Genomic DNA, 26,702 nt, shown 5'->3' on the forward strand with positions numbered 1-26,702 from the left:
GAAACACAATAGAAATTGGCGAAACACAATAGAAATTGGCGAAACAGAATAGAAATTGGCGAAACAGAATAGAAATTGGCGAAACACAATAGAAATTGGCGAAACACAATAGAAATTGGCGAAACACAGTGGAAATTGGCGAAACACAGTGGAAATTGGCGAAACACAATAGAAATTGGCGAAACACAATAGAAATTGGCGAAACACAATAGAAATTGGTCAAACAGAATAGAAATTGGCGAAACACAATAGAAATTGGTGAAACAGAATAGAAATTGGCGAAACACAATAGAAATTGGCGAAACACAATAGAAATTGGCGAAACACAATAGAAATTGGCGAAACACAATAGAAATTGGCGAAACACAATAGAAATTGGCGAAACACAATAGAAATTGGCGAAACACAATAGAAATTGGCGAAACACAATAGAAATTGGCGATTTGTCTATTTCTATTCTGTTTTTCCGACGAACCGAGTGGAACCTTTGGCAACTTCGTACGCTACAACGCGATGCAATCCCGCTTTTAAATTTTGTTCTCATAGCAGATGGTCCTTTTATCTCTTTATTTCACCGCCTCCCGGTTAGCTTAATTGGTAGAGCGCCGGACTGTTGTGCGGGAGGTCGTGAGTTCAAATCCGGCCGGACCAACAATCAGGGTCTTTAATTAACTGAGAAGAAAGTGGTGCCTTTGTAATAATATCTGCAAATGGTTAGACTTTCTAGTCTTCTCGGATAGGGACGATAAATGGAGGTCCCGTCTCCTGCAGGGTTGGGGTAGGAGACGTTAATTTCCAAAACACGACGAGATTACTGTGTGATGGATGTCCTCCCCGGGGTGGGATGGGTGGGTAAAAAAAGAGGTTAGGTGTCAACTGGAACGAAAGTTCTGTTCCTTTCTCCTGCCATTCCTGTAGCGAAACTTAAACTTAAACTTAAACTTAAACAATAAAAGGACCATCTGCTAGAACACAAAATTTAAAAGCGGGATTGTATCGCATTGTAGCATACGTTGTAGCATAACCTCTTACTCAGGTTCCACTCGGTTCGTCGGAAAAACAGAATAGAAATAGAGACATGGCCAATTTCTATTCTGTTTCGCCAATTTCTATTGTGTTTCGCCAATTTCTATTGTGTTTCGCCATTTTCTATTGTATTTCGCCAATTTCTATCGTGTTTCGCCAATTTCTATCGTGTTTCGCCAATTTCTATTGTGTTTCGCCAATTTCTATTCTGTTTCGCCAATTTCTATTCTGTTTCGCCAATTTCTATTCTGTTTTACCAATTTATATTCTGTTTCGCCAATTTCTATTCTGAAAAGAATTTGATAAAAAGCAATAGCATACAGGTTTTTTAGAACAGAATTTGAAACAGGATATTGGCGGAGATGACCCCTCATAAATTTATACCTCGGGCGTTTCCTTCGTAAAGCCCGAGTAATTATTTAAGTTATTATGTCCGGAGGTGAATCCCTGTGGACCTTGGCGACCCAACCCAAGCTTCCTTGACTCCTTTTCCTCCTCTTTCACTTCTCTGCTATTATTACTCCATTCACTACCACGCCTCTTTTTTATTGCCGAACGTCTATCACTGACTATTTTATAAAACTAAGTTCAGCGAGAGTTGATCGGCGCGAGTCTTGTGCACTGTGGCATCAGAGCAGGTTGCAAAGGTTTGTGACTAGCAACTCGATACTACATCGCAGCAGAAGATTCAGGGCTGGAGTGTTAGGTCCGGAAGAAACCACCAGGGGGCGACTATGGGGATTACACCAGATCTTGAAGTCTTACACGGAGATTACGAACAGTATGCCTCCATGATACTTTTAATCTATAAAATTCAGAATAAAAATAGTATTTAGAGAATCTGCCTCTCTATCCGTTTTGTGTGTGCTTAGGGTGTTCATCGGTGAGGCTGCAGGGAGCTTGGGACAGAAAAACACTCCAAGCGACGCAATTGATTCCATGTTTTGCAAAAACACCACAGGAATGGATGTAATGAGATATAATTTAGTCATGCGTCACGTATTATCTGGTGTAACTCGTAGTGTCAGGTTCTTCCGAGGAGAAGGATTCTACGACGAAATACGACTTGAGAACAGACAACCGGATATACCTTGCAAAAGCCTGTTGGAAAAATTCACAAATTTGAAACGGTAAGGGTCTAGTTTCTGTTACAACAAATGAAGGAAGAATGTTGTCCATTTTTCCCCTTGTCATGTGGTTGATTCTTACATAAGAATGATGTATGCAGCATGAATTTAGTGCTTTTCAGGATAATCTATAACTCGAACATATTGATCTCAACCGCTTTCTCGCTGTTCTTCAACATATTTATGTTCCATTACTCCCTAAAATGGCATGGTTACTGACCATCCAACCTCAATTTGCACCGACTGGAGTGAGTGACTTGGAACATAGAGTTATTTTGTTATGCGCCTGCATGTTTGAGAGCCATTTTGATGTTTCGGAAACGAATACTATTCTGTTTTAGTTTAAAGCGGCCATAAACTAAGATTGAAGAAGTGCTTTTGTACACAATTGTTATTCTAAAATAGACCCGTCACATTTCACATATTTACTAAGACATTTTCGTGCGCGAAAGATCATTTAGTTGGTCAACGATTCTCGAGGTCGCGTGTTGTCTTATTTATTACCCGCACCGAGCATCGTTCCCACTTTCCTGTTAGCTCCGAAACATCATGTTAATTTTACTACATGTGATAGAAAAAATTTCTGAAAAGGAATTACATGAGCTGTGTTTGGGCAAATTTCTGGAGACATAGAAGGAAAACTAAATGTAATTTAAATGTTCTCAATCCCAAATGGAAGTCGTTTTTAGTTCTCAAATTACTTTAGTTTTGGCAAATCGTGCTGTGTCAAGTTACGCACTACATCTAAGTTTTCAATTTCTTTTCCCCAGAAAGTGTATCCAAGGTTTTCCATCTGCTACATGGTATAGATTAGTAATGAATTCCTAGTTGGTTTCTTCAGACGGATTATTATTATTTTCATCCATTGAGTTAAGTAGAATCATAAACAAGTCTGATGATTGGGTCTTTTTAATGAAAACGTTTCGTGTTTAGGAGCGATTTCTTTATGCGTGATGTATTGCTGACGAAGGTTTACCACAGCTTTTTAATCATAGGCAGCTTGTTCCTCCTTTAACCAAAGATTATAAAATCAAATTTATTCCTCAATAACAATCTTTCCTTTCGCGCAGAAATTTCAATTCCATGTTAAATATCGAATATATTCACTCCTAAAGTTTGATGGTGCTTCTCAAAATTTATGTGGTTAGATCAAAAACAAAGTGTGACGAATGAGAATGTTTAAGTTGAAAAAGAAAATCAACAACGAGGGTTTAGCGCTGTCCAAGGGAAAATGAGGTAAGCCGCTAATTTTTAATTAAATATCCTATTTGGCATTTTGCTCTTTGCTTCTTTTGTTTTGCATCATCCTACTCAGGAAAACTTTCAGTTTCGTTTATTTTCGATACTTGATTAAATTTTATCGACGAAGTCAGTGGATGCATTATTTCATGCTTGTTTTGTATGGATATTATCACAATTCGGTGAAAATAAAGTTAACAAAACGCACAGATACAAAGAATGCTTTGTCAAGGGGTATATGTACGTGGGTCCATTAAAAAAAACTCAAGACAAAAGTAAAAAGTAAATGATAAAGAGAAGAATGGCTAAAGGAAGAGGAGATCTGATTTCGTTGAAATGTAAATCAGAGACTACATACAAGGATTGTTCTTTCAGGAAAGTTGCATCAGATATTGAAAACTTCGATCCTTGGGTCGACTTTTTTTCCAAGACCTCGAATAGAGGCAAATGAACATTTTCCTTAAAATGCGTTAAGAAAACAAGGTCATTTCAATGTGATACCCTTTAGAGGGAGAAATGGAGGAATGGTTTAAATTTTAAACGGCATCGAATGCCAAAACGCATTGTTTTACGTTTGTCCGTATCACAAATCCGCTAGTTGTGGGTTTGTACCGTCAGAAACTTTGGTTCGCAGTCCGTAAGCGTAGTGTCATCTGCCCATAATTTGACAAGTGAAAGAAGCTCCAGCACAAACATTAAACCGAAAAGGCCCAAAATTTTCCCAGGAGATACACCCTTTTTGCATGAGCCCACAACAATAAATTTCCGCGCGATACGACGCTTTACGATCGACCGGTTAGAAAGTTCTGGAATTTCCCACGCACGAGATTACTGTGTGATGGATGTCCTCCCCTGGGGTGGGATGGGTGGATAACAGGACCCCTGTTGATACCAGTGTTTACTACACTGAAGGGGCTAACCATCCTCGGAGACCCAGGGGCGTTGAGTCGATTTCAAATTAAGGGCAGAGGAGCCCCTCGGTCGCACTCGTTCTGGCATCTGATTGGTGCCAGGAAATCTTTGTGTTTTTTTGCCCAATCAGAGTGAAGTGTCCTTTAGAGTCCTTTCGTGTGTTTTAACACGCACAAATACAACAAACTCTGTTGCTCGCTATGTTTGTTTGGGCCGTGCGACGAAGCTTTGCCTGAGATGAAAAGCTTCAGTCTCACAATGTAAGAGAAATCGAACAGATTGTCCGCGAAATCTTACTGGAAATTATACTGAATACTTTCGCAGGTATCACAAGAGAACGTGTTTAAAAGTTTGCGAGGTTCGTGTAAAACATAATGGTTGCAGGCATTGATATGTCGCTTTAAACGTTAGATGAGATGTAAGCCTAAATCTTTCAAGATTTTTTGTACAATTTGTAGACTGAAACTTTTCCAATCCCGTGAAGTTATTTCGTCGCACGGGCCACGCAGGTATGTCAAGCAATAGGCGCTTACGCTTACGTAGCTTTCTGTGCGCGCCAAATTCTAATCGTTGCTTTGTAGTAAAGTCTTTCGCAATATGGCCAAGGTTGCAGAGAACGTTAAGTACGTGGACGACCTCCAGCAAGCGCTTAAAGAAAGCTTAGCTGTGTTTGCGATTAGCTAATTAAAATCTGAAAAAAACTAATCATCGAGAACATCGTGGAAAGGAGTTACGTTTTCGGACAGTTACCGAAGGGGTTTGGAAAAAGTTTAATCTTTCAACTGCTGTGTAGAGTGTTCAAATTCTTGAGCTCGAAAGGCCACGGATTCTCTTCTAGTCCCTTGGTCATTGTCATTTCACCTCTTTTGTCGATTGTCGAAGACCAAGTTAAATACCTTTGATCACTGGGAATCGATGCTGCTTTCATTGGGGAAAACAAAACCAAAGACCAAGAAATATTGGATGGAAAGGGCGGGCTTCCTTTATTGTAAATGTCAGCTTAGTACAGGGTAATCTACCCACATCTAATAAACAAAAAGTTTCCACGTTTAGCTTTTTTTTTTTTTTTTTTTTTTTTTTTTCAAGCGAAGATTACATTAGATTTTGGCCGGGCGTGCACAAAAAGTTGCGTAAGCGCCAGTTGCTCGACATACCTGCGTGGCCCGTGCGACGAAATAGCTTCACGGGATTGGAAAAGTTTCAGTTACAGCAAATTATACAAAAAATCTTGAGAGATTTAGGCTTACATCTCATCTAACGTTTAAAGCGACATATCAATGCTTGCAACCATTATGTTTTATACGAACCTCGCAAACTTTTAAACACGTTCTCTTGTGATACCTGCGAAAGTATTCAGTATAATTTCCGGTAAGATTTCGCGGACAATCTGATCGATTTCTCTTACATTGTGTGCTGCGACTGAAACTTTTCACCTCGGGCAAAGCTTCGTCGCACGGCACAAACAAACTTAGCGTGCAATAGAGCTTGTTGTATATGTGCGTGTTAAAACACACGAAGGGACTCCAAAGGACATTTCACTCTGATTGGGCAGAAAAACACAAAGATTTTCTGGCACCAATCAGATGCCAGAACGAGTGCGACCGTTTGGAACTAGTCTTGTAAGACAATGTCCCTTAGGGGCTCTTCTGCCCTTAACTTGAAATCGACTCACAGACCCTGGGTCTCCGAGGATGGGGGCTATTCTGTATAAATATAAATGTCTACTACATTCAAGGAGAGTGTCACAGTTCCAGTTTGAAGAGCAGCAGTGTGTATGTGGGACAACGATGAACTACATAGAAAAGTCGAACGCTCGAGAAAACAAGACAGATTTGTTCTACTTCGCTTTCACAGCCCCAAGTTTCAGGATGAAGCGGTTCATAGGCCCATCCTTCTTTGTCACACGAGGGAAACTAAGATGGAACAAAAGCCCAGCCTTAATTTTTATCTTGTTTAAGTTACCTGCAAGTGGTGGTTAAAACAAAGAAAGAATATGACATATCAAACGGTCGCGAAAATGTTGATTCATTATTTTGAGTTAGTTGTATTTGTTAAATTTCGTACAGTACATACAGCAAGTTGGCACTACTCTTGAGTCCTTAGCTAGTGCCACTTATGATAAAATAAAAAGAGGTTATCGTCTTCTGTCGACTAAATTTCACCGATTCCTTCTTTTCAGGTACGCCATCAGTACAAGCTAACCTGAAAACTGGGTGGAAGAATCGCATGGCAGTGATTTTAGACGGGAAAAAGGTCTGCATCTGCCTCCCTCTCATAGGACTGTTTTTGTGTTGTTTGTACAGTATTTTATTGAAGGAACCTAAAACGCTGTTTGCAAGCAGAGGTTCCAAAGGTGGAGACGAGTTATTAAAAGGAGACAGTGATATAAACAATTCCTTGTCATGGGAATTTGATAACCCCGTTAGACTTTGGTCTTCAAGTGCAGCAGGAAAGAATACAGAAAAATGGAATGAACTCGTCTCCAAAGAAAGTAACGAACATATTGTGCAAAAACGTCTTCCAAATGCTATAATCATAGGCGTCAAGAAAGGAGGTACGAGAGCTTTGTTGGAGTTTCTAAGGATCCATCCAAGGATTAAGGCGTGCCCGTGGGAAGTGCATTTCTTTGACACCGATAAGAATTACCAGTTGGGACTGGACTGGTATCGGGAACAAATGCCAGAATCACATTCAGATGACATCACTATTGAGAAAACGCCAGCTTATTTTGTGAGGGATAAGGTTCCTCAAAGGGTTTATGAGATGTCAAAGACCGTCAAACTCATTGTGATAGTACGTAACCCCGTCGATAGGGCAATTTCGGATTATGTGCAGGTTACACAAAGAAGGCATGGCGTTCTACCGCCGTTTGAGAAATATATAACGAAAGATAAAACAGAAAAGGCTCTGAGAACTTCAATCGGTTTATTAAGAATTGGTGTTTACGTGAAACATTTACGAAATTGGTTAAAATACTTCCCTATCTCACAGTTTCACTTCGTCAACGGAGATGAATTGATTAGTAACCCAGCCAAGGAACTGCAAACTGTGGAGAAATTTCTTAACATCGAACCCCTAATTAAGAAGGACAACTTCTACATAAACCAAACCAAACGTTTTCCTTGTGTAAGTACGTCTTTCAAGGTGAAAAAAGGGAATTCAGGGTGTTTATCTGAGGCTAAAGGGAGGCGTCACCCTTATGTTAGAAATGACATTCGCAAACTTTTAGAAAACTACTTCCGGCCATACAATGAGGAGTTTTATAAAGAGGTAGGAAGAGACTTTCATTGGTCATAAACAAATGAGTGTCATACTTGAACACTAACGGATATTGCAAGTATACTTATGCAATAATGTCAGTATTGTTACTTCTAAAAAACATTTTATCAGTAAAATTGCTCTTGTTGATTTTGTTGTTAATATCATTTTACAGCCCTGAAATTTCGTGGTTCGTGTTGTTAATACACAAGCCGCGATAATCAGATTTCACAATCGTTTATGTGCGTAAGGCTTACGACTCTCGCTTATTTATCGGAAAGGTTTCTGCCAGCAATAATAACATTTCAGCAGTTTCACTCATATCCGCCTGTGCTGGCCTGGAGACCACAAGGATAAATATTGACGGCACAGACTGCGTCAATTACGGGAAACGTTTCTGGCTTGACTTTTCTCGACTAATAGTTTTAATGTTGTTGTTGGTGTCATTGTTGCTTTTGTTCTTGTTGAATTTCTTTAACCGTATACGATTTGTTTACCAGCTGGTACATTGGAATGTTTCATTAGCCGGCCGTTGTTTCCGCCGAGAAAATGTTATGCTGTTACTCTTCTCGGAAAGTCCCTAAGCTAACTCAAACCAATCGCGGCAGACCACTTTTAGAAATGCAAATTACTGCGCTGGGCGTGGGCGTTACTGCAATTCGACTCTGTAAGTACATGTCCAAAAAACAATAGCATTCTCGGCGAATAATAATCCCGAAAATTTAATTAAAAAAGCGAATCGACGACTTCTTATCATCTCACCAACGCTTGATCTATTCTAAGTGTCAATCGGTTGTTGCTAACAAGAGCTAAAGGCTAACAGTAACCAAATCTCCGCAGTGAAGGATGACTGGATTTCGATGTTCTTTAGTCACATGTTCCAAGTGAACTCCAAAAGGCATCTGAAAAATAGGGAATAACGAAACACACTAACGTCATTCTTATAAGAAGGCCCACATTCATCAATAACGATAACATCGAGTTAGGCGTCAACAACCTGATCATCATTATATCGATGGAATACATCACATACAACAGTCAACGCCACTTTTTTTGGCACTAAATGGGTGAAAATCTGTTATTGAGACTTTCTAGAACGAAATCGTGGCTACCGAAAGCCCATTGGTAATGGTAACGAGACTGATTTGAGTCAAATTCAGGGAGCATGCGGGGGAGTTGTTGAAATTTGCTATGTGATTACGAGTACATGAAGCAATCCGCGTCAAAGATTTTTTCCTTAAAACATACCTTTGATCCTCGCATTTTCCCAAGAGTTTTCATCGGTTGAACACTCCTGACTCCAGTTTCTTGGTCAACACACACCATTTGGCACCGACTACACTTTCCTTTGCTCTGAGGAGTACAACAATTAGAAATAAACAACAGTAAGTCATAACTAACAACCACTTGGAAATTTAACATACACGATTATTCCTCTTTTCAGCAAATATATCTCATCTTTTTTAAATAGAGGACTCCCAAATATTTGTTTCTTTGTTTTAGTTGTTTAAGCAGGCGGTAATTTGGCAGTTCTATGCTAAACAATCCGAGTTAGAAATGGTGCTAGTACGACCGAGATATAAAAGAATAACTCTCTCAAAACTAGCAAACAACCATAACCATAGAAATTCTTCCACCTCAAAAACCAAATGTCCAATTTTCACAGTTTTCCAATAGTCTTCTTCGAACGCCTCTCCACCAGCAACAATTAAATTAGCTCTGAACCTTTTGGCCAGTGTTTCCACATGGAGCTGCAAGATAACAGAGAGAATAAGAGACAGTGAAAGACAATCCATTCCAAGCTCTTGAACAAAAGCTTATCTTTCAAATCGGCAGTCAAAATCTCACAGGTATCAACGAACGCTTTTCATTCCACTAATTTATTCATGTTTTTCTCGTTGCCATGTTCCCACCAATAACGTAGCTTCATTTTCTGCCTTTAAAAGCACACGCAACCCACAATTCCTCTATTCGCTCCGACGAAGGGCTAACGCTCGAAATGTCAGCTTTTCTAATCGTAACGGTGGCCAATTTACCATTTCAACTTTGCTGATCTATTAAAATTATTTAATAATTGTTAGTTTGAGATGGACACGAAGATCTGTTTCTTGAGACGTCTGCGGCACAAGACTCGATCTGCGATTATGGACGGTGCCTGATCGCCACTGCGCACTCGAGCTGCGCATCACGTTATGATTATGCCCGCAATGATCACGCAAGAGACTAGTCTTCCTCGCAGCCGTTTTTTTTGGAGGGGCGTTGCGTGACATCCAAAAAAAAAACGGCTGCGAGGGAGACTAGCAAGAGACCAGCCGCGGTGAAAGGGATGTTTACCCCTATAATTCAAATATTGGTTTTAAAATGATTTAACCGTGCTACCTTTGGTTAAAACCGAAAATGAAAATTTATTGGACAAGCTCCGACGAAAGTAGACCATGTAAATAACTTATTTAAAATTGAAATCATTAAATGTTTAAAAATTTGTCCAAACACGCCTGTGGATCACTTGTCTCCTGGAAAATAGACAAGAAATATTTCGAGGCATAAGAATTCTTCTAAACATTTCTTGGTGGTCTGTTAGAAGCGAAAAACGTACAAACTTCTTGGGTGTTCGAAACCCGGCCGCGCAGTAGATCACAAGAATTCCTCGCTATGATCGTTGTTTAGTTGACTATATGGCTAGAAAATTGTGTAGCGTTAAGTTGAAAATCAATAGTGCATTTCATAACCTTACCATTCGTCTATAGTTTATAGTGGTTATGGTTCTAATAGCGCGTAAAATAATTTTTTTCTGAAGGACGCCCCCAAAGGTCTACTGTATCCTTAACTTTGACGACTTCCGCTCAGGTTGTAGAAACATCAGTCCTGACTACTACCCGGACGATCAGAGTGCACAATCAAATGTTACTCCTCGGTTCAAATTTTCTGCAGTAAGTAACTAATCACCCCAAAATGTAGGAAAAAAGCGACTGAAACACACACCTCGCCAAAATGCCGCACAACCAGCAGTTTGGTTGTCTCAGAGGTACAGTCAAGTCAAAAAACAGGAGAGGAAGATAAGTTCCAAGTAGTAAGACGTTGTTAATAGTTAACTGCGGTCTCCTACAACTTTTCATTTACTTCTCTGAGCTCGTCCACAAAGTAAACATTTCGAGTAACTTCAGAATTTACGACTAGATGCAGTCTCGTCCAATTCGACAAGCAGTTCACTGTTTCTTAACAGGAATCATTTACGCCACAAGCGCAGCAAACAAGGAGTCTAGTTACGTTACCATTGATAGCTATTGACACCATTTGTTACAACAGTTTAGTAGCATGCAAAACTCACCTCAGTAACTAAAGAAGATGAAGTTAAAGGTTGTTCTTGATTAACACTGTTCAGAAGTTCACTGACACTTTCCCGGGTTACCAGGAGGAACTGCGATTCATTAGCAAGAGAAAGAGACTTGCTTCCCTTGTCACCTCGTTGTTTTACTTCTATCACAAAAAGGAATAATCAGTTTGGGAAATAAGATAAGATGGATAAGATAGTTTACTTATCCACCTAACGCTTAGGAGCATTTAGCATACTCGTTTACAATGCGCGCGTGCAATTAAAAAATACTGAAAATTATGAAAACTAAATATAAAGTATAAAAGACTATAAATAATCATGTGCAGGGCACAACAACAAATTCTTATTATAGTACAAGGTTTAATCTTATTATACTTCTAAAAGTATTCACATTACCAGTAATTCTCGCAGTGCGTGCTAAAGTATTCCAAATGTGGCTGGCTATGGATGCAAAGGAATTAAGGTGCTACTTTGCTCAAGCTTAGTGTCTGAGCCTCTAAGATAATAATTGACTGTACGAAGTTTAAAGATGTCTTTAATGTAACTAGGGCCATTCCATTGAAACTTTTGAAAAGTAGGATCGAAACATGAGAAAACCTCCTTTGTTCTAGTGTACGCCTGTTAATTAATCTAAGAATACTACCATACAAAGTGGACTTAGGTAAACCCAGTAACGTTCTGAGAATATAGTAATTTGCATATTCTAATTTATCAGATAAAGATTTAGTTATTCCAATAAGTATTGGGCCACAATACTCAAGATAAGGAAGAATAAAAGCCCTATATAATTGAATCATTACATGCATTGGAATAAAACGTCTAATTCTAAGCAGACCTTAGCAAAGCGTTTGTCTTAGCAAAGGTCAGGTTCGAGTCAATGATGACTCCTAGTATGTTTAGAGAGTCTTATTTCCACGCCTAGCTACGTCATCACTTGTCGCCAAAGATTCAAAGTGTGCTAAAGGAATCACAAGAATACCACAAAATAAGCATAATAGTACAATACTACTACGGAAAGTTGAGAATCCGTGAGTTTGTCAATATTAACCTCCCAGTTTACAAGTCCGGCTATCATCCATGTCTTGTTGAATGAGTCGACAGTTTCTGTTCAAAAATGTTGACACCCACGAGGCAGCGTGCTCCCCACAATCTATTGCTGAGATCCTACAGTAACAAGAGAGAACTGAATCAAACACTGAACTGCACAACCCTGAATCCTTGATCAACGATCAAGGGGAAATACTGGTGTGAAGGGATAGGCAAGTCGTACTCACTGACAAACCGTTCCCGACAAAAAGGCCATACGAGCTTCCACATTGACCATGAAAGCCTCACACCTTCATACAATAAGTTGTTAACAGTTATCAGTACAAATAGCCTTTGATATACTGTGGGTTTGAGGGATTGGTTATGTGGGTTACATGCCGTGATGCACGAGGGGGATTGAGGGAGAGCGAGAAAATTTTCTTGTTTCACCACCCACTTTGGTAGAGGCTTTTTCTCATTTATTGCACGTCCACATTTGATTCCTTGGGGAAGAAATTGTCTTCCAAAGTCAAACGAGATTCTCTTTAACAATTAAGTAGGACGTAAATTTATGATTTACCTGTCCCCACAGACTTTGCTTTGACAAAATCTCGCGACCTGTTTATCATTCTCAGATGTCAGGGGCAGAGGCAACACTAGGTCAGGCATTCCTAATTAAAACAAACAATTTTAACACCAAAACACAATCGATATTTTTAACTGTATGCCTCTGCTAGAATACTGATAAAAGAACACAAATTGACATAAAAGGCATCTAGAGGTTCGCCCCAAATGAGAGTCCGCCCACTGAAGTCAAACTTGTTCGCACCCATCTTTACCAGTTCGCCCCCACCCTTCATAGTTCGTCCTTATCTTTACCAGTTCGCCCCCACCTTTCATAGTTCGTCTTTACCTTTACCAGTTCGCCCCCATCTTTCATAGTTCGTCTTTACCTTTACCAGTTCGCTCCCACCCTTCATAGTTGGTCTTTACCTTTACCAGTTTGCCCCCACCCTTCATAGTTCGTCTTTACCTTTACCAGTTCGCCCCCACCCTTCATAGTTCGTCTTTACCTTTATCAGTTCGCCCCCACCCTTCATAGTTCGTCTTTACCTTTACCAGTTCGCCCCCACCCTTCATAGTTCGTCTTTACCTTTACCAGTTCGCCCCCACCTTTCATAGTTCGTGTGTACCTTTACCAGTTCGCCCCCACCCTTCATAGTTCGTCTTTACCTTTACCAGTTCGCCCACACCCTTCATAGTTCGTCTTTACTTTTACCAGTTCGCCCCCACCTTTCATAGTTCGTCTTTACCTTTACCAGTTCGCCCCCACCCTTCATAGTTCGTCTTTACCTTTACCAGTTCGCCCCCACCCTTCATAGTTCGTCCTTACCTTTACCAGTTCGCCCCCACCCTTCATAGTTCGTCTTTACCTTTACCAGTTCGCTCCCACCCTTCATAGTTCGTCCTTACCTTTACCAGTTCGCCCCCACCCTTCATAGTTCGTCTTTACCTTTACCAGTTCGCCCCCACCCTTCATAGTTCGTCCTTACCTTTACCAGTTCGCCCCCACCCTTCATAGTTCGTCTTTACCTTTACCAGTTCGCCCCCACCCTTCATAGTTCGTCTTTACCTTTACCAGTTCGCCCCCACCCTTCATAGTTCGTCTTTACTTTTACCAGTTCGCCCCCACCCTTCATAGTTCGTCTTTACCTTTACCAGTTCGCTCCCACCCTTCATAGTTCGTCCTTACCTTTGCCAGTTCGCCCCCACCCTTCATAGTTCGTCTTTACCTTTACCAGTTCGCCCCCACCCTTCATAGTTCGTCCTTACCTTTACCAGTTCGCCCCCACCCTTCATAGTTCGTCTTTACCTTTACCAGTTCGCCCCCACCCTTCATAGTTCGTCTTTACCTTTACCAGTTCGCCCCCACCCTTCATAGTTCGTCTTTACTTTTACCAGTTCGCCCCCACCCTTCATAGTTCGTCTTTACCTTTACCAGTTCGCTCCCACCCTTCATAGTTCGTCTTTACTTTTACCAGTTCGCCCCCACCCTTCATAGTTCGTCTTTACCTTTACCAGTTCGCTCCCACCCTTCATAGTTCGTCATTACTTTTACCAGTTCGCCCCCACCCTTCATAGTTCGTCTTTACCTTTACCAGTTCGCCCCCACCCTTCATAGTTCGTCTTTACCTTTATCAGTTCGCCCCCACCCTTCATAGTTCGTCTTTACCTTTACCAGTTCGCCCCCACCCTTCATAGGTCGTCTTTACCTTTACCAGTTCGCCCCCACCTTTCATAGTTCGTCTGTACCTTTACCAGTTCGCCCCCACCCTTCATAGTTCGTCTTTACCTTTACCAGTTCGCCCACACCCTTCATAGTTCGTCTTTACTTTTACCAGTTCGCCCCCACCTTTCATAGTTCGTCTTTACCTTTACCAGTTCGCCCCCACCCTTCATAGTTCGTCTTTACCTTTACCAGTTCGCCCCCACCCTTCATAGTTCGTCCTTACCTTTACCAGTTCGCCCCCACCCTTCATAGTTCGTCTTTACCTTTACCAGTTCGCTCCCACCCTTCATAGTTCGTCCTTACCTTTACCAGTTCGCCCCCACCCTTCATAGTTCGTCTTTACCTTTACCAGTTCGCCCCCACCCTTCATAGTTCGTCCTTACCTTTACCAGTTCGCCCCCACCCTTCATAGTTCGTCTTTACCTTTACCAGTTCGCCCCCACCCTTCATAGTTCGTCTTTACCTTTACCAGTTCGCCCCCACCCTTCATAGTTCGTCTTTACTTTTACCAGTTCGCCCCCACCCTTCATAGTTCGTCTTTACCTTTACCAGTTCGCTCCCACCCTTTATAGTTCGTCCTTACCTTTGCCAGTTCGCCCCCACCCTTCATAGTTCGTCTTTACCTTTACCAGTTCGCCCCCACCCTTCATAGTTCGTCCTTACCTTTACCAGTTCGCCCCCACCCTTCATAGTTCGTCTTTACCTTTACCAGTTCGCCCCCACCCTTCATAGTTCGTCTTTACCTTTACCAGTTCGCCCCCACCCTTCATAGTTCGTCTTTACTTTTACCAGTTCGCCCCCACCCTTCATAGTTCGTCTTTACCTTTACCAGTTCGCTCCCACCCTTCATAGTTCGTCTTTACTTTTACCAGTTCGCCCCCACCCTTCATAGTTCGTCTTTACCTTTACCAGTTCGCTCCCACCCTTCATAGTTCGTCATTACTTTTACCAGTTCGCCCCCACCCTTCATGGTTCGTCCTTACCTTTACCAGTTCGCCCCCACCCTTCATAGTTCGTCTTTACCTTTACCAGTTCGCTCCCACCCTTCATAGTTCGTCCTTACCTTTACCAGTTCGCCCCCACCCTTCATAGTTCGTCTTTACCTTTACCAGTTCGCCCCCACCCTTCATAGTTCGTCCTTACCTTTACCAGTTCGCCCCCACCCTTCATAGTTCGTCTTTACCTTTACCAGTTCGCCCCCACCCTTCATAGTTCGTCTTTACCTTTACCAGTTCGCCCCCACCCTTCATAGTTCGTCTTTACTTTTACCAGTTCGCCCCCACCCTTCATAGTTCGTCTTTACCTTTACCAGTTCGCTCCCACCCTTCATAGTTCGTCCTTACCTTTACCAGTTCGCCCCCACCCTTCATAGTTCGTCTTTACCTTTACCAGTTCGCCCCCACCCTTCATAGTTCGTCCTTACCTTTACCAGTTCGCCCCCACCCTTCATAGTTCGTCTTTACCTTTACCAGTTCGCCCCCACCCTTCATAGTTCGTCTTTACCTTTACCAGTTCGCCCCCACCCTTCATAGTTCGTCCTTACTTTTACCAGTTCGCCCCGACCCTTCATAGTTCGTCTTTACCTTTACCAGTTGGCTCCCACCCTTCATAGTTCGTCCTTACCTTTACCAGTTCGCCCCCACCCTTCATAGTTCGTCTTTACCTTTACCAGTTCGCCCCCACCCTTCATAGTTCGTCTTTACCTTTACCAGTTCGCCCCCACCCTTCATAGTTCGTCTTTACTTTTACCAGTTCGCCCCCACCCTTCATAGTTCGTCTTTACCTTTACCAGTTCGCTCCCACCCTTTATAGTTCGTCCTTACCTTTGCCAGTTCGCCCCCACCCTTCATAGTTCGTCTTTACCTTTACCAGTTCGCCCCCACCCTTCATAGTTCGTCCTTACCTTTCCCAGTTCGCCCCCACCCTTCATAGTTCGTCTTTACCTTTACCAGTTCGCCCCCACCCTTCATAGTTCGTCTTTACCTTTACCAGTTCGCCCCCACCCTTCATAGTTCGTCTTTACTTTTACCAGTTCGCCCCCACCCTTCATAGTTCGTCTTTACCTTTACCAGTTCGCTCCCACCCTTCATAGTTCGTCTTTACTTTTACCAGTTCGCCCCCACCCTTCATAGTTCGTCTTTACCTTTACCAGTTCGCTCCCACCCTTCATAGTTCGTCATTACTTTTACCAGTTCGCCCCCACCCTTCATGGTTCGTCCTTACCTTTACCAGTTCGCCCCCACCCTTCATAGTTCGTCTTTACCTTTACCAGTTCGCTCCCACCCTTCATAGTTCGTCCTTACCTTTACCAGTTCGCCCCCACCCTTCATAGTTCGTCTTTACCTTTACCAGTTCGCCCCCACCCTTCATAGTTCGTCCTTACCTTTACCAGTTCGCCCCCACCCTTCATAGTTCGTCTTTACCTTTACCAGTTCGCCCCCACCCTTCATAGTTCGTCTTTACCTTTACCAGTTCGCCCCCACCCTTCATAGTTCGTCTTTACTTTTACCAGTTCGCCCCCACCCTTCATAGTTCGTCTTTACCTTTACCAGTTCGCTCCCACCCTTCATAGTTCGTCCTTACCTTTACCAGTTCGCCCCCACCCTTCATAGTTCGTCTTTACCTTTACCAGTTCGCCCCCACCCTTCATAGTTCGTCCTTACCTTTACCAGTTCGCCCCCACCCTTCATAGTTCGTCTTTACCTTTACCAGTTCGCCCCCACCCTTCATAGTTCGTCTTTACCTTTACCAGTTCGCCCCCACCCTTCATAGTTCGTCCTTACTTTTACCAGTTCGCCCCGACCCTTCATAGTTCGTCTTTACCTTTACCAGTTGGCTCCCACCCTTCATAGTTCGTCCTTACCTTTACCAGTTCGCCCCCACCCTTCATAGTTCGTCTTTACCTTTACCAGTTCGCCCCCACCCTTCATAGTTCGTCTTTACCTTTACCAGTTCGCCCCCACCCTTCATAGTTCGTCTTTACCTTTACCAGTTCGCCCCCACCTTTCATAGTTCGTCTGTACCTTTACCAGTTCGCCCCCACCCTTCATAGTTCGTCTTTACCTTTACCAGTTCGCCCCCACCCTTCATAGTTCGTCTTTACCTTTACCAGTTCGCCCCCACCCTTCATAGTTCGTCTTTACTTTTACCAGTTCGCCCCCACCCTTCATAGTTCGTCTTTACCTTTACCAGTTCGCTCCCACCCTTCATAGTTCGTCTTTACTTTTACCAGTTCGCCCCCACCCTTCATAGTTCGTCTTTACCTTTACCAGTTCGCTCCCACCCTTCATAGTTCGTCATTACTTTTACCAGTTCGCCCCCACCCTTCATAGTTCGTCTTTACCTTTACCAGTTCGCCCCCACTCTTCATAGTTCGTCTTTACCTTTATCAGTTCGCCCCCACCCTTCATAGTTCGTCTTTACCTTTACCAGTTCGCCCCCACCCTTCATAGTTCGTCTTTACCTTTACCAGTTCGCCCCCACCTTTCATAGTTCGTCTGTACCTTTACCAGTTCGCCCCCACCCTTCATAGTTCGTCTTTACCTTTACCAGTTCGCCCACACCCTTCATAGTTCGTCTTTACTTTTACCAGTTCGCCCCCACCTTTCATAGTTCGTCTTTACCTTTACCAGTTCGCCCCCACCCTTCATAGTTCGTCTTTACCTTTACCAGTTCGCCCCCACCCTTCATAGTTCGTCCTTACCTTTACCAGTTCGCCCCCACCCTTCATAGTTCGTCTTTACCTTTACCAGTTCGCTCCCACCCTTCATAGTTCGTCCTTACCTTTACCAGTTCGCCCCCACCCTTCATAGTTCGTCTTTACCTTTACCAGTTCGCCCCCACCCTTCATAGTTCGTCCTTACCTTTACCAGTTCGCCCCCACCCTTCATAGTTCGTCTTTACCTTTACCAGTTCGCCCCCACCCTTCATAGTTCGTCTTTACCTTTACCAGTTCGCCCCCACCCTTCATAGTTCGTCTTTACTTTTACCAGTTCGCCCCCACCCTTCATAGTTCGTCTTTACCTTTACCAGTTCGCTCCCACCCTTCATAGTTCGTCCTTACCTTTGCCAGTTCGCCCCCACCCTTCATAGTTCGTCTTTACCTTTACCAGTTCGCCCCCACCCTTCATAGTTCGTCCTTACCTTTACCAGTTCGCCCCCACCCTTCATAGTTCGTCTTTACCTTTACCAGTTCGCCCCCACCCTTCATAGTTCGTCTTTACCTTTACCAGTTCGCCCCCACCCTTCATAGTTCGTCTTTACTTTTACCAGTTCGCCCCCACCCTTCATAGTTCGTCTTTACCTTTACCAGTTCGCTCCCACCCTTCATAGTTCGTCTTTACTTTTACCAGTTCGCCCCCACCCTTCATAGTTCGTCTTTACCTTTACCAGTTCGCTCCCACCCTTCATAGTAGTCATTACTTTTACCAGTTCGCCCCCACCCTTCATAGTTCGTCTTTACCTTTACAAGTTCGCCCCCACCCTTCATAGTTCGTCTTTACCTTTATCAGTTCGCCCCCACCCTTCATAGTTCGTCTTTACCTTTACCAGTTCGCCCCCACCCTTCATAGTTCGTCTTTACCTTTACCAGTTCGCCCCCACCTTTCATAGTTCGTCTGTACCTTTACCAGTTCGCCCCCACCCTTCATAGTTCGTCTTTACCTTTACCAGTTCGCCCACACCCTTCATAGTTCATCTTTACTTTTACCAGTTCGCCCCCACCTTTCATAGTTCGTCTTTACCTTTACCAGTTCGCCCCCACCCTTCATAGTTCGTCTTTACCTTTACCAGTTCGCCCCCACCCTTCATAGTTCGTCCTTACCTTTACCAGTTCGCCCCCACCCTTCATAGTTCGTCTTTACCTTTACCAGTTCGCTCCCACCCTTCATAGTTCGTCCTTACCTTTACCAGTTCGCCCCCACCCTTCATAGTTCGTCTTTACCTTTACCAGTTCGCCCCCACCCTTCATAGTTCGTCCTTACCTTTACCAGTTCGCCCCCACCCTTCATAGTTCGTCTTTACCTTTACCAGTTCGCCCCCACCCTTCATAGTTCGTCTTTACCTTTACCAGTTCGCCCCCACCCTTCATAGTTCGTCTTTACTTTTACCAGTTCGCCCCCACCCTTCATAGTTCGTCTTTACCTTTACCAGTTCGCTCCCACCCTTCATAGTTCGTCCTTACCTTTGCCAGTTCGCCCCCACCCTTCATAGTTCGTCTTTACCTTTACCAGTTCGCCCCCACCCTTCATAGTTCGTCCTTACCTTTACCAGTTCGCCCCCACCCTTCATAGTTCGTCTTTACCTTTACCAGTTCGCCCCCACCCTTCATAGTTCGTCTTTACCTTTACCAGTTCGCCCCCACCCTTCATAGTTCGTCTTTACTTTTACCAGTTCGCCCCCACCCTTCATAGTTCGTCTTTACCTTTACCAGTTCGCTCCCACCCTTCATAGTTCGTCTTTACTTTTACCAGTTCGCCCCCACCCTTCATAGTTCGTCTTTACCTTTACCAGTTCGCTCCCACCCTTCATAGTTCGTCATTACTTTTACCAGTTCGCCCCCACCCTTCATGGTTCGTCCTTACCTTTACCAGTTCGCCCCCACCCTTCATAGTTCGTCTTTACCTTTACCAGTTCGCTCCCACCCTTCATAGTTCGTCCTTACCTTTACCAGTTCGCCCCCACCCTTCATAGTTCGTCTTTACCTTTACCAGTTCGCCCCCACCCTTCATAGTTCGTCCTTACCTTTACCAGTTCGCCCCCACCCTTCATAGTTCGTCTTTACCTTTACCAGTTCGCCCCCACCCTTCATAGTTCGTCTTTACCTTTACCAGTTCGCCCCCACCCTTCATAGTTCGTCTTTACTTTTACCAGTTCGCCCCCACCCTTCATAGTTCGTCTTTACCTTTACCAGTTCGCTCCCACCCTTCATAGTTCGTCCTTACCTTTACCAGTTCGCCCCCACCCTTCATAGTTCGTCTTTACCTTTACCAGTTCGCCCCCACCCTTCATAGTTCGTCCTTACCTTTACCAGTTCGCCCCCACCCTTCATAGTTCGTCTTTACCTTTACCAGTTCGCCCCCACCCTTCATAGTTCGTCTTTACCTTTACCAGTTCGCCCCCACCCTTCATAGTTCGTCCTTACTTTTACCAGTTCGCCCCGACCCTTCATAGTTCGTCTTTACCTTTACCAGTTGGCTCCCACCCTTCATAGTTCGTCCTTACCTTTACCAGTTCGCCCCCACCCTTCATAGTTCGTCTTTACCTTTACCAGTTCGCCCCCACCCTTCATAGTTCGTCTTTACCTTTACCAGTTCGCCCCCACCCTTCATAGTTCGTCTTTACCTTTATCAGTTCGCTCCCACTCTTCATAGTTCGTCTTTACCTTTAGCAGTTTGCCCCCACCCTTCATAGTTCGTCTTTACCTTTACCAGTTCGCCCCCACCCTTCATAGTTCGTCTTTACCTTTATCAGTTCGCTCCCACCCTTCATAGTTCGTCTTTACCTTTACCAGTTCGCCCCCACCCTTCATAGTTCGTCTTTACCTTTACCAGTTCGCTCCCACCCTTCATAGTTCGTCCTTACCTTTACCAGTTCGTTCCCACGATCTCTCAACTTGTTTCCCCGCTGCAGATATATTTATTTTCTGTCGAAATAATACTATAATTCGACCAACGTACCTCTACTCGTGATCGGCATTAAGGTCCTATTTGTTTACCTGTCGCAGTGACTGATAGTGTTCCATTTTTAAGATCCAATACAGGTTTTATCAGACACAACTTCGCTTCTCTCTTCTGTGTCAAACAAATCTTGGAGTCAGTGACAATCATCCATTGACGATCAAAAACAAATCCTCTGTTACCAACTTCCCACTCGTGTACCTGACACAAGAACAACAAACTTTATTTAGCTTTCCGTTACTTAAATTATCTCTTATAAGAAAGCAGGAGGATAAGACCTTCTAAAAAGAGCCCCATACGTGTTATTTGGTATAAATTTTAGAGCAATTATTTATTTCCCATTTCTACAATTAGTCAGGATGCAAATGATGCTACTTCCAACTTTTGCATGTTTTTTTTTTAAGGTGTAATTACCAACAGTTAAAAACAGATCTGTGTTTGTTTCCTGAGGTTTTGTGTGAAATCCCTTGAGAAGGAATTCAAGCGATTTGAGCAAATCCAATGGATTTCCCTTGAACTTACAGAACAGTGGATAAGACTTTGTCATTTAACTCTTGTTTAGGTAGGTTATTTAAAGTTAGCTGATATTTTTTCAGCTACCAACACTATTACCTCAAATGCAGCACAAGACTTGACAGGGTAAAGGCAGATCTTTTCCAACTTCAGATGCTTATTTGGATTAGCAACACATTCTTGAGGTGCATGTGCATGCATGTCACAATGATTAGGCATCATAGTTCTGACATACATATCAATTATAGGATTTCTTGGACTTGCAGTTGACTCCACACTTGAATTCCACTCTATAATGTTTTTAAACTTTGCATTTAAAGCAAAGTCTTCAGACTGCTTGTCCAAAATGGAACTGGAATGTAACTCAGCACGTTCAGATCTCTCTGCATCTAAAGAGCTGTTTGAATTGCTTTCCAGGAAGCATTCCCTTATGAATGTTAAAAACGATTTTGCATCTGAAAAGTTAGACATGTAACCAAATGAGATTCTCACAGAGCCAGTAGGTTTGCCACCAATGAGATCCACATCATCCCCACACACATGACCTTCAGACATATTTTTCTTCACTTGCTCACTGGAAAGGCTCAGATACTTCTGACATGCCCCCATGTTACAAAAACAGCCTGTTCTTAGATGAACATTGTAAAGACTGGCCATCTTTCCTACCTGTAGAAATAAAGACTCAGGTAGCTACCTAGAAACACAACAGCAATGACACAACCCCAGAAAAGTGCTCAATTGGAAATGAAATGCAAATGTTACTAAATTAGCATAATGTTGCATACCTCACTGTAGCCAACAAACTCTCCATTTGCTCTTAGCAGGTTAAAGTTTATTACAGGGCCCTGCTTTGTGTTGTCCTTAAAGTCTGTTTCACAGTAAATTTTACACAAAGAGTTTCCAGAAGTGTGTGTCATTGCAGACATCTTTTCATAAACATACAAAGCAATGCTATGGGTGTGATTCAACACATCTGTCAGTGATCCTACCAGCTGTTCATACAGTTGAAAGGAATGATGCAAAGCAATGATCTGAAGAAAGGGAACTGTGCCATCTTCAAACCTGAAAAGTTGAGGAAATTTTTTATCATGAATTACATATACTAGCTTAAATTAAGGTACAACTCAGGGCTCAACACTAATGGTAGCCCACTAGCCACAGACTAGTAGAAATTCAGTTTTGGCTATTGGATTTTGGTTTCCACTAGCCAGTTTGGCTGGTAAACGAACTGACACTGTCGTAGCATCTAAGATGTCACCAGCCACTTGGCTAGTAGGTTGAAAAGTTATTGTTGAACCCTGCAACTAATATATCCAAATAAGGCAACAAACTTGTAAAAAGAAAGCAATCTTGATATTTTGGTATTTAAATTTGAAAAATCTATGAATGATGAATTTCAAGTTGAAAATTTGGATGCTGCCTTGGTAGTTTCAAACCCTGGATCTCTTGCCTTCCTTTCAATTCAAACCCATTAGAATATAGAAATGATAGACCTCTCTTTGCAATCCATGGTAAACCCAATTCATTTTCCAGTAAACAAGTCAGAAGAATAATTAGGTGGACTGCAATATCCTGATATGACACTGAATTCCCTTATTAACTGATTTACAAGAAAATGTATGGCAGCTGAAAGGGAGAATTACTAACTACTTCATTACTCAAACTGAGGTAGTAGGGAAAATCTCAAACTGAGGCCTAGCCAAATAAAGGTTTGAGATTTTCCCCTATTATGACCAAATGGTCGAGATTGATAAGTTATTCATTAAATGGCCTATGAATTGAGGAAAAAAATGTATTGCAGTGGAAGTGGTTAATTAAATTCCGTGATGCATGGGTTTGCCAATTCATTCAATTACTTAAACCTTTAGCAAAACCCCAAACTGAACTTTGCCAGTGTATCATGTTTTCTGCCCAGAACTCACTTATTTTTGGGGAAAATGATCTCTTGCTTGCACAGCCTTAAGAAAGTATTTTGGTAGAGAGGTGCACAACTGATGAGAAAAATTTTGTTTAACTTTCAAGGCAAAACATCAACTGGAATGCATACAGAAAAGAGCTTCAAAATAGTCCAAACACATACAGCCTCTTGGTAAAAGAAAGTACAAATGCTTCTAAATGCACTGTTCAGAATATTTCAGCCTTTGCCTTAGTTTGCTTTTGACATCATATGTTATATTAGATGTAAGATTGAATTTACCTTTCCAGCACAATCTCAAAGGTAACTTTAAACTGTACCTTCACTTCATTTTCATTCACTTGAATTTTAAAAAAAGAAGAGAGCTGCCACAGTACTTGCGTGACTTTTCTGCACTTCCTAATCTGCATAATCCTGAATCAGCCCTGTATAATGCCCTGCTTTAATCTTGCTCTTACCCAATCAGAGCGTGCCTCTTATTGACCACAAACCAAAGCCATATAGAAAATATACTCAATGTGTGGTTCCTTAAAATAAAATACTGGACAGGTACTTCTCATGCATGGTACTAGAGTTAAAAGCCACATTCCCTCAAACATCTTTTCTAGAGCACTCCCCCCCACCCTTAGGAATTACTAAATTTATTTCTACTTCAATTTGCAGCCAAAATAAATGTCTGTGATTGTGTTTGGAAAATCAAATATTAAGTCTTTCAGTGCAACATTTTACTGCCTTCAAGAGTATTGTGAACGTGATCTAATCCCAAGGACACTTTATTTTTGTTTTGCTCTGCAAAAATATTCTCTAATCTTCTCTAATCTAAGCTTTAATAAGTGACATTACACAAATTACCTAAAGGATACTGAGACTATAAAAAAACTGTAGTTAAATCAACATTTGTCACATACAACACTCAATGGTGGGTATATAACTATCAGCTCCTTCCATCTCCTAGGAATTATAATTATAATAATAGCTATTTGTACATGCATGTAAATCTTTCTAGTGTCAAATACAAAAGAAATAATAGAGAAAAAATGTAATAAACTTACTTTTCAGCAAGATTGTTCTTAAGGATATGAAACCTTTCATCAGAAGTTGTTGCTTGCACTGTTCCTCCACCATAATAACACTTTTTTAGTAAATGTGAACTACTGTTCTTTACAATAAGAGCACCTAACCCTGTGGGAAAACCAAACATCTTGTAGAAAGAAATGGGAATATAATCTGCTGGACATGATGCTAAGTCCAATGGAGAGGTGCTCACAAATGAAGATGCATCCAAAACAACAAACCAATGGCACCAAGGACTCTTGTTGACTAACAATCCCTGTTTAACTTGTGAAATCCATTTAAGAGGATACTTCTTCCCTGAGAAATTACACATTGCAGGAAAAGCAAATAAATTATGGCAAAGGTCAACAGTCTCTTGGTCACCATTGCTCCTGGAATTAAATTGTTTTAGATCAGAATCTTCCTCTCTCTCTTCTGTTGAATAGGAGATTTGTTCTTCCAAGTCTTTTTCATTAACAGAAATAATTTGAGCCCCTTTTGAAGCAGCTATTTCTCTCATACCAACCACTGACGTATGATTCTCTTGAAGGTAACAAAATTTACTTTGATGAGCACTTTCTTTACTGATGGCTCCCCTCCAATCAAAGCTTTCGGCCAAAAGTTTCAATGCAGCAGTAGCACCAGAAGTGAAAATCACAGTATGTTGTTCTGAAGATGTATTGAAATGCTTTAAAATCCTTGTGCGGACTTGCTGAATGACATCACTAGAAAGCTGACTGCTTGGGTTCTTGCTGTGGGGATTTCCATACACATTATAACTTAAGTCACTATAAGCATTTGCAATAACACTCTGTGGATACTGTGTTGTTCCAGCATGATCCAAGTATGTAATACCTACAACATATAAATTACCTTATTATTAGTTAATTCAAATTATAATGATATAACTTCAGGTTCCCTTAAACACCAGGCACAAGAATATCTTTTTTAAAAGCTCAAGGGGAGAATGTATCTACCAGGAATAGAACTCACAAAATCCTATGGTTGGTGTGTCATAAGATAGAAAAATTACAACCTTTCTATTACATTTCCTAACTGCTATTAATGAACAATAATCTCATGATCTCAGGTTAATCACACACATCGAGTGATTTAAGCCCCATCTACACGAGCAATTTTTATATGGCAATTTTTATGTGGCAATTTTTATCTGCTCGTGTAGATGATGAAAAATGACCAATTTTTATGTGACAACTACTTTTGCCGAAAAGCTGGCGCGTTAGTTTTTATGTAGCAAATAAAAATTGCCACATAAAAAAATTGTCCGTGTAGATGAGATGCCACATAAAATGTGACAAACATGCCTAAAGCTGCAACACGTCTGGCACGTCTTCTGACTTTCGCCATCTTGCTTTTATCCTTTCCATGAGCATCTCCGCTGTGCAAAATTATTACTGACGCAAATTAACAACAAATATTTGTCGAGTCATCTACATGGGCAAATAAAAATTGCCACATAAAAATTGCTTGTGTAGACAGGGCTTTAGGGATCCTCAACAGGTGTCATATTTCACCTCTACCTCCCCAGAGCAGTAACCCCTCAATAGTGACCCCCCAGGGGGCCATCGTGGAGAGGTTTGATTGTGGAATAATATCTCAATAGATAAACTTAGTACTCTATAAGAAATAAATTATTATTATTACTAATTATTATTATTATTAAACTTATAAAAATAGGTTAAAGAACCATTCGGATCCCAGACAGAAATCACCATATTACATGAAGTAAATATCAATGAGGTGCTGCGCCACATTGATTGATATAAATTGAGCAAGTAGTCAATAGCCGGATGTTCTATGTTATGCAACAGTATAATTTCTACCTGGCCTTCTTAAACAATATTCAGGTTCTTCTCTGATACCGGATACCACTATGTACGTTCAGCTGAATTTGTTTAAGTTCTGACTAAGAAATAACCGCTAAACTTATGTTACGGTGTAGTAGACAACAAGTGAATTCCCACAAATTAATTGCATGATTTGAATGTCCGCAAACGGCCTCAAAAGAAAACGTATTCATACCTTCCAGTCGTTTAAATTCCTGTTTTCTTATTTGTTCAATTTTATTTCCATATCCATAATGTTTCCCGAAAGAATGCATAAACTCATCCTCCTCAACCTCTTTCTTCAGCATTGTATGTCTGCCCCTTCGGCCGAATAAGCACTCACGCCCGATGTCCGAACGTTCACGTAAGGAATCCGCTGTTTTGATGAGAGATGACATACTAACCTGATGACGTCCGCGGTGCTCATATTTTATTATATCAGCGGTAGTAGGTATTGCTCAGTTTAGTGTTTAGTGTAAAAAGTA

At 41.8% G+C, this 26,702-nt stretch overlaps 2 protein-coding genes across 4 annotated transcripts; one reads left to right on the top strand and one right to left on the bottom strand.

The window, feature by feature from the left end:
- Nucleotides 1–1,955: 1,955 nt before the first annotated feature.
- Nucleotides 1,956–7,712, top strand: LOC111328373 (heparan sulfate glucosamine 3-O-sulfotransferase 5). Of its 2 annotated transcripts, XM_022932784.2 has the most exons (3): nt 1,956–2,156; nt 3,302–3,389; nt 6,484–7,712. In XM_022932784.2, exon 3 carries the CDS (start codon nt 6,531–6,533, stop codon nt 7,599–7,601), a length of 1,071 nt encoding a protein of 356 aa, XP_022788519.2. In that variant the 5' UTR covers nt 1,956–2,156; nt 3,302–3,389; nt 6,484–6,530; the 3' UTR covers nt 7,602–7,712. The 2 variants fall into 2 exon arrangements, with proteins under 2 accessions (XP_022788519.2, XP_022788520.2); XM_022932785.2 differs by lacking the exon at nt 3,302–3,389 and having other exon boundaries at nt 1,976–2,156.
- On the bottom strand, nt 7,213–26,640 carry LOC111328372 (molybdenum cofactor sulfurase). Of its 2 annotated transcripts, none has more exons than XM_022932782.2 (11): nt 26,414–26,640; nt 24,370–25,225; nt 22,188–22,464; nt 21,502–22,068; nt 20,928–21,090; nt 12,503–12,593; nt 11,945–12,060; nt 10,891–11,036; nt 9,200–9,313; nt 8,811–8,915; nt 7,213–8,464 (listed from the first exon to the last, which is right to left on the bottom strand). In XM_022932782.2, exons 1-11 carry the CDS (start codon nt 26,613–26,615, stop codon nt 8,372–8,374), a joined length of 2,730 nt encoding a protein of 909 aa, XP_022788517.2. In that variant the 5' UTR covers nt 26,616–26,640; the 3' UTR covers nt 7,213–8,371. The 2 variants fall into 2 exon arrangements, with proteins under 2 accessions (XP_022788517.2, XP_022788516.2); XM_022932781.2 differs by having other exon boundaries at nt 10,891–11,039; nt 26,414–26,638.
- Between the last annotated feature and the right edge of the window lie 62 nt (nt 26,641–26,702).

Source organism: Stylophora pistillata, chromosome 12 (assembly GCF_964205215.1).
Source record: "Stylophora pistillata chromosome 12, jaStyPist1.2, whole genome shotgun sequence".
NCBI lineage: Eukaryota > Metazoa > Cnidaria > Anthozoa > Scleractinia > Pocilloporidae > Stylophora > Stylophora pistillata.

Excerpts from the sequence above, each read along its gene's own strand:
- LOC111328372 (XM_022932781.2), bottom strand. The coding sequence starts at position 26,615 with ATGTCATCTCTCATCAAAACAGCGGATTCCTTACGTGAACGTTCGGAC. Across the intron at positions 12,061-12,502 it reads AGCAAAGTCTGTGGGGACAG|GATCTCAGCAATAGATTGTG; the intron begins GTAAATCATAAA and ends TTGTTACTGTAG. Across the intron at positions 11,040-11,944 it reads CCGGACTTGTAAACTGGGAG|AAGTAAAACAACGAGGTGAC; the intron begins GTTAATATTGAC and ends TTTTTGTGATAG.
- LOC111328373 (XM_022932784.2), top strand. The coding sequence starts at position 6,531 with ATGGCAGTGATTTTAGACGGGAAAAAGGTCTGCATCTGCCTCCCTCTC.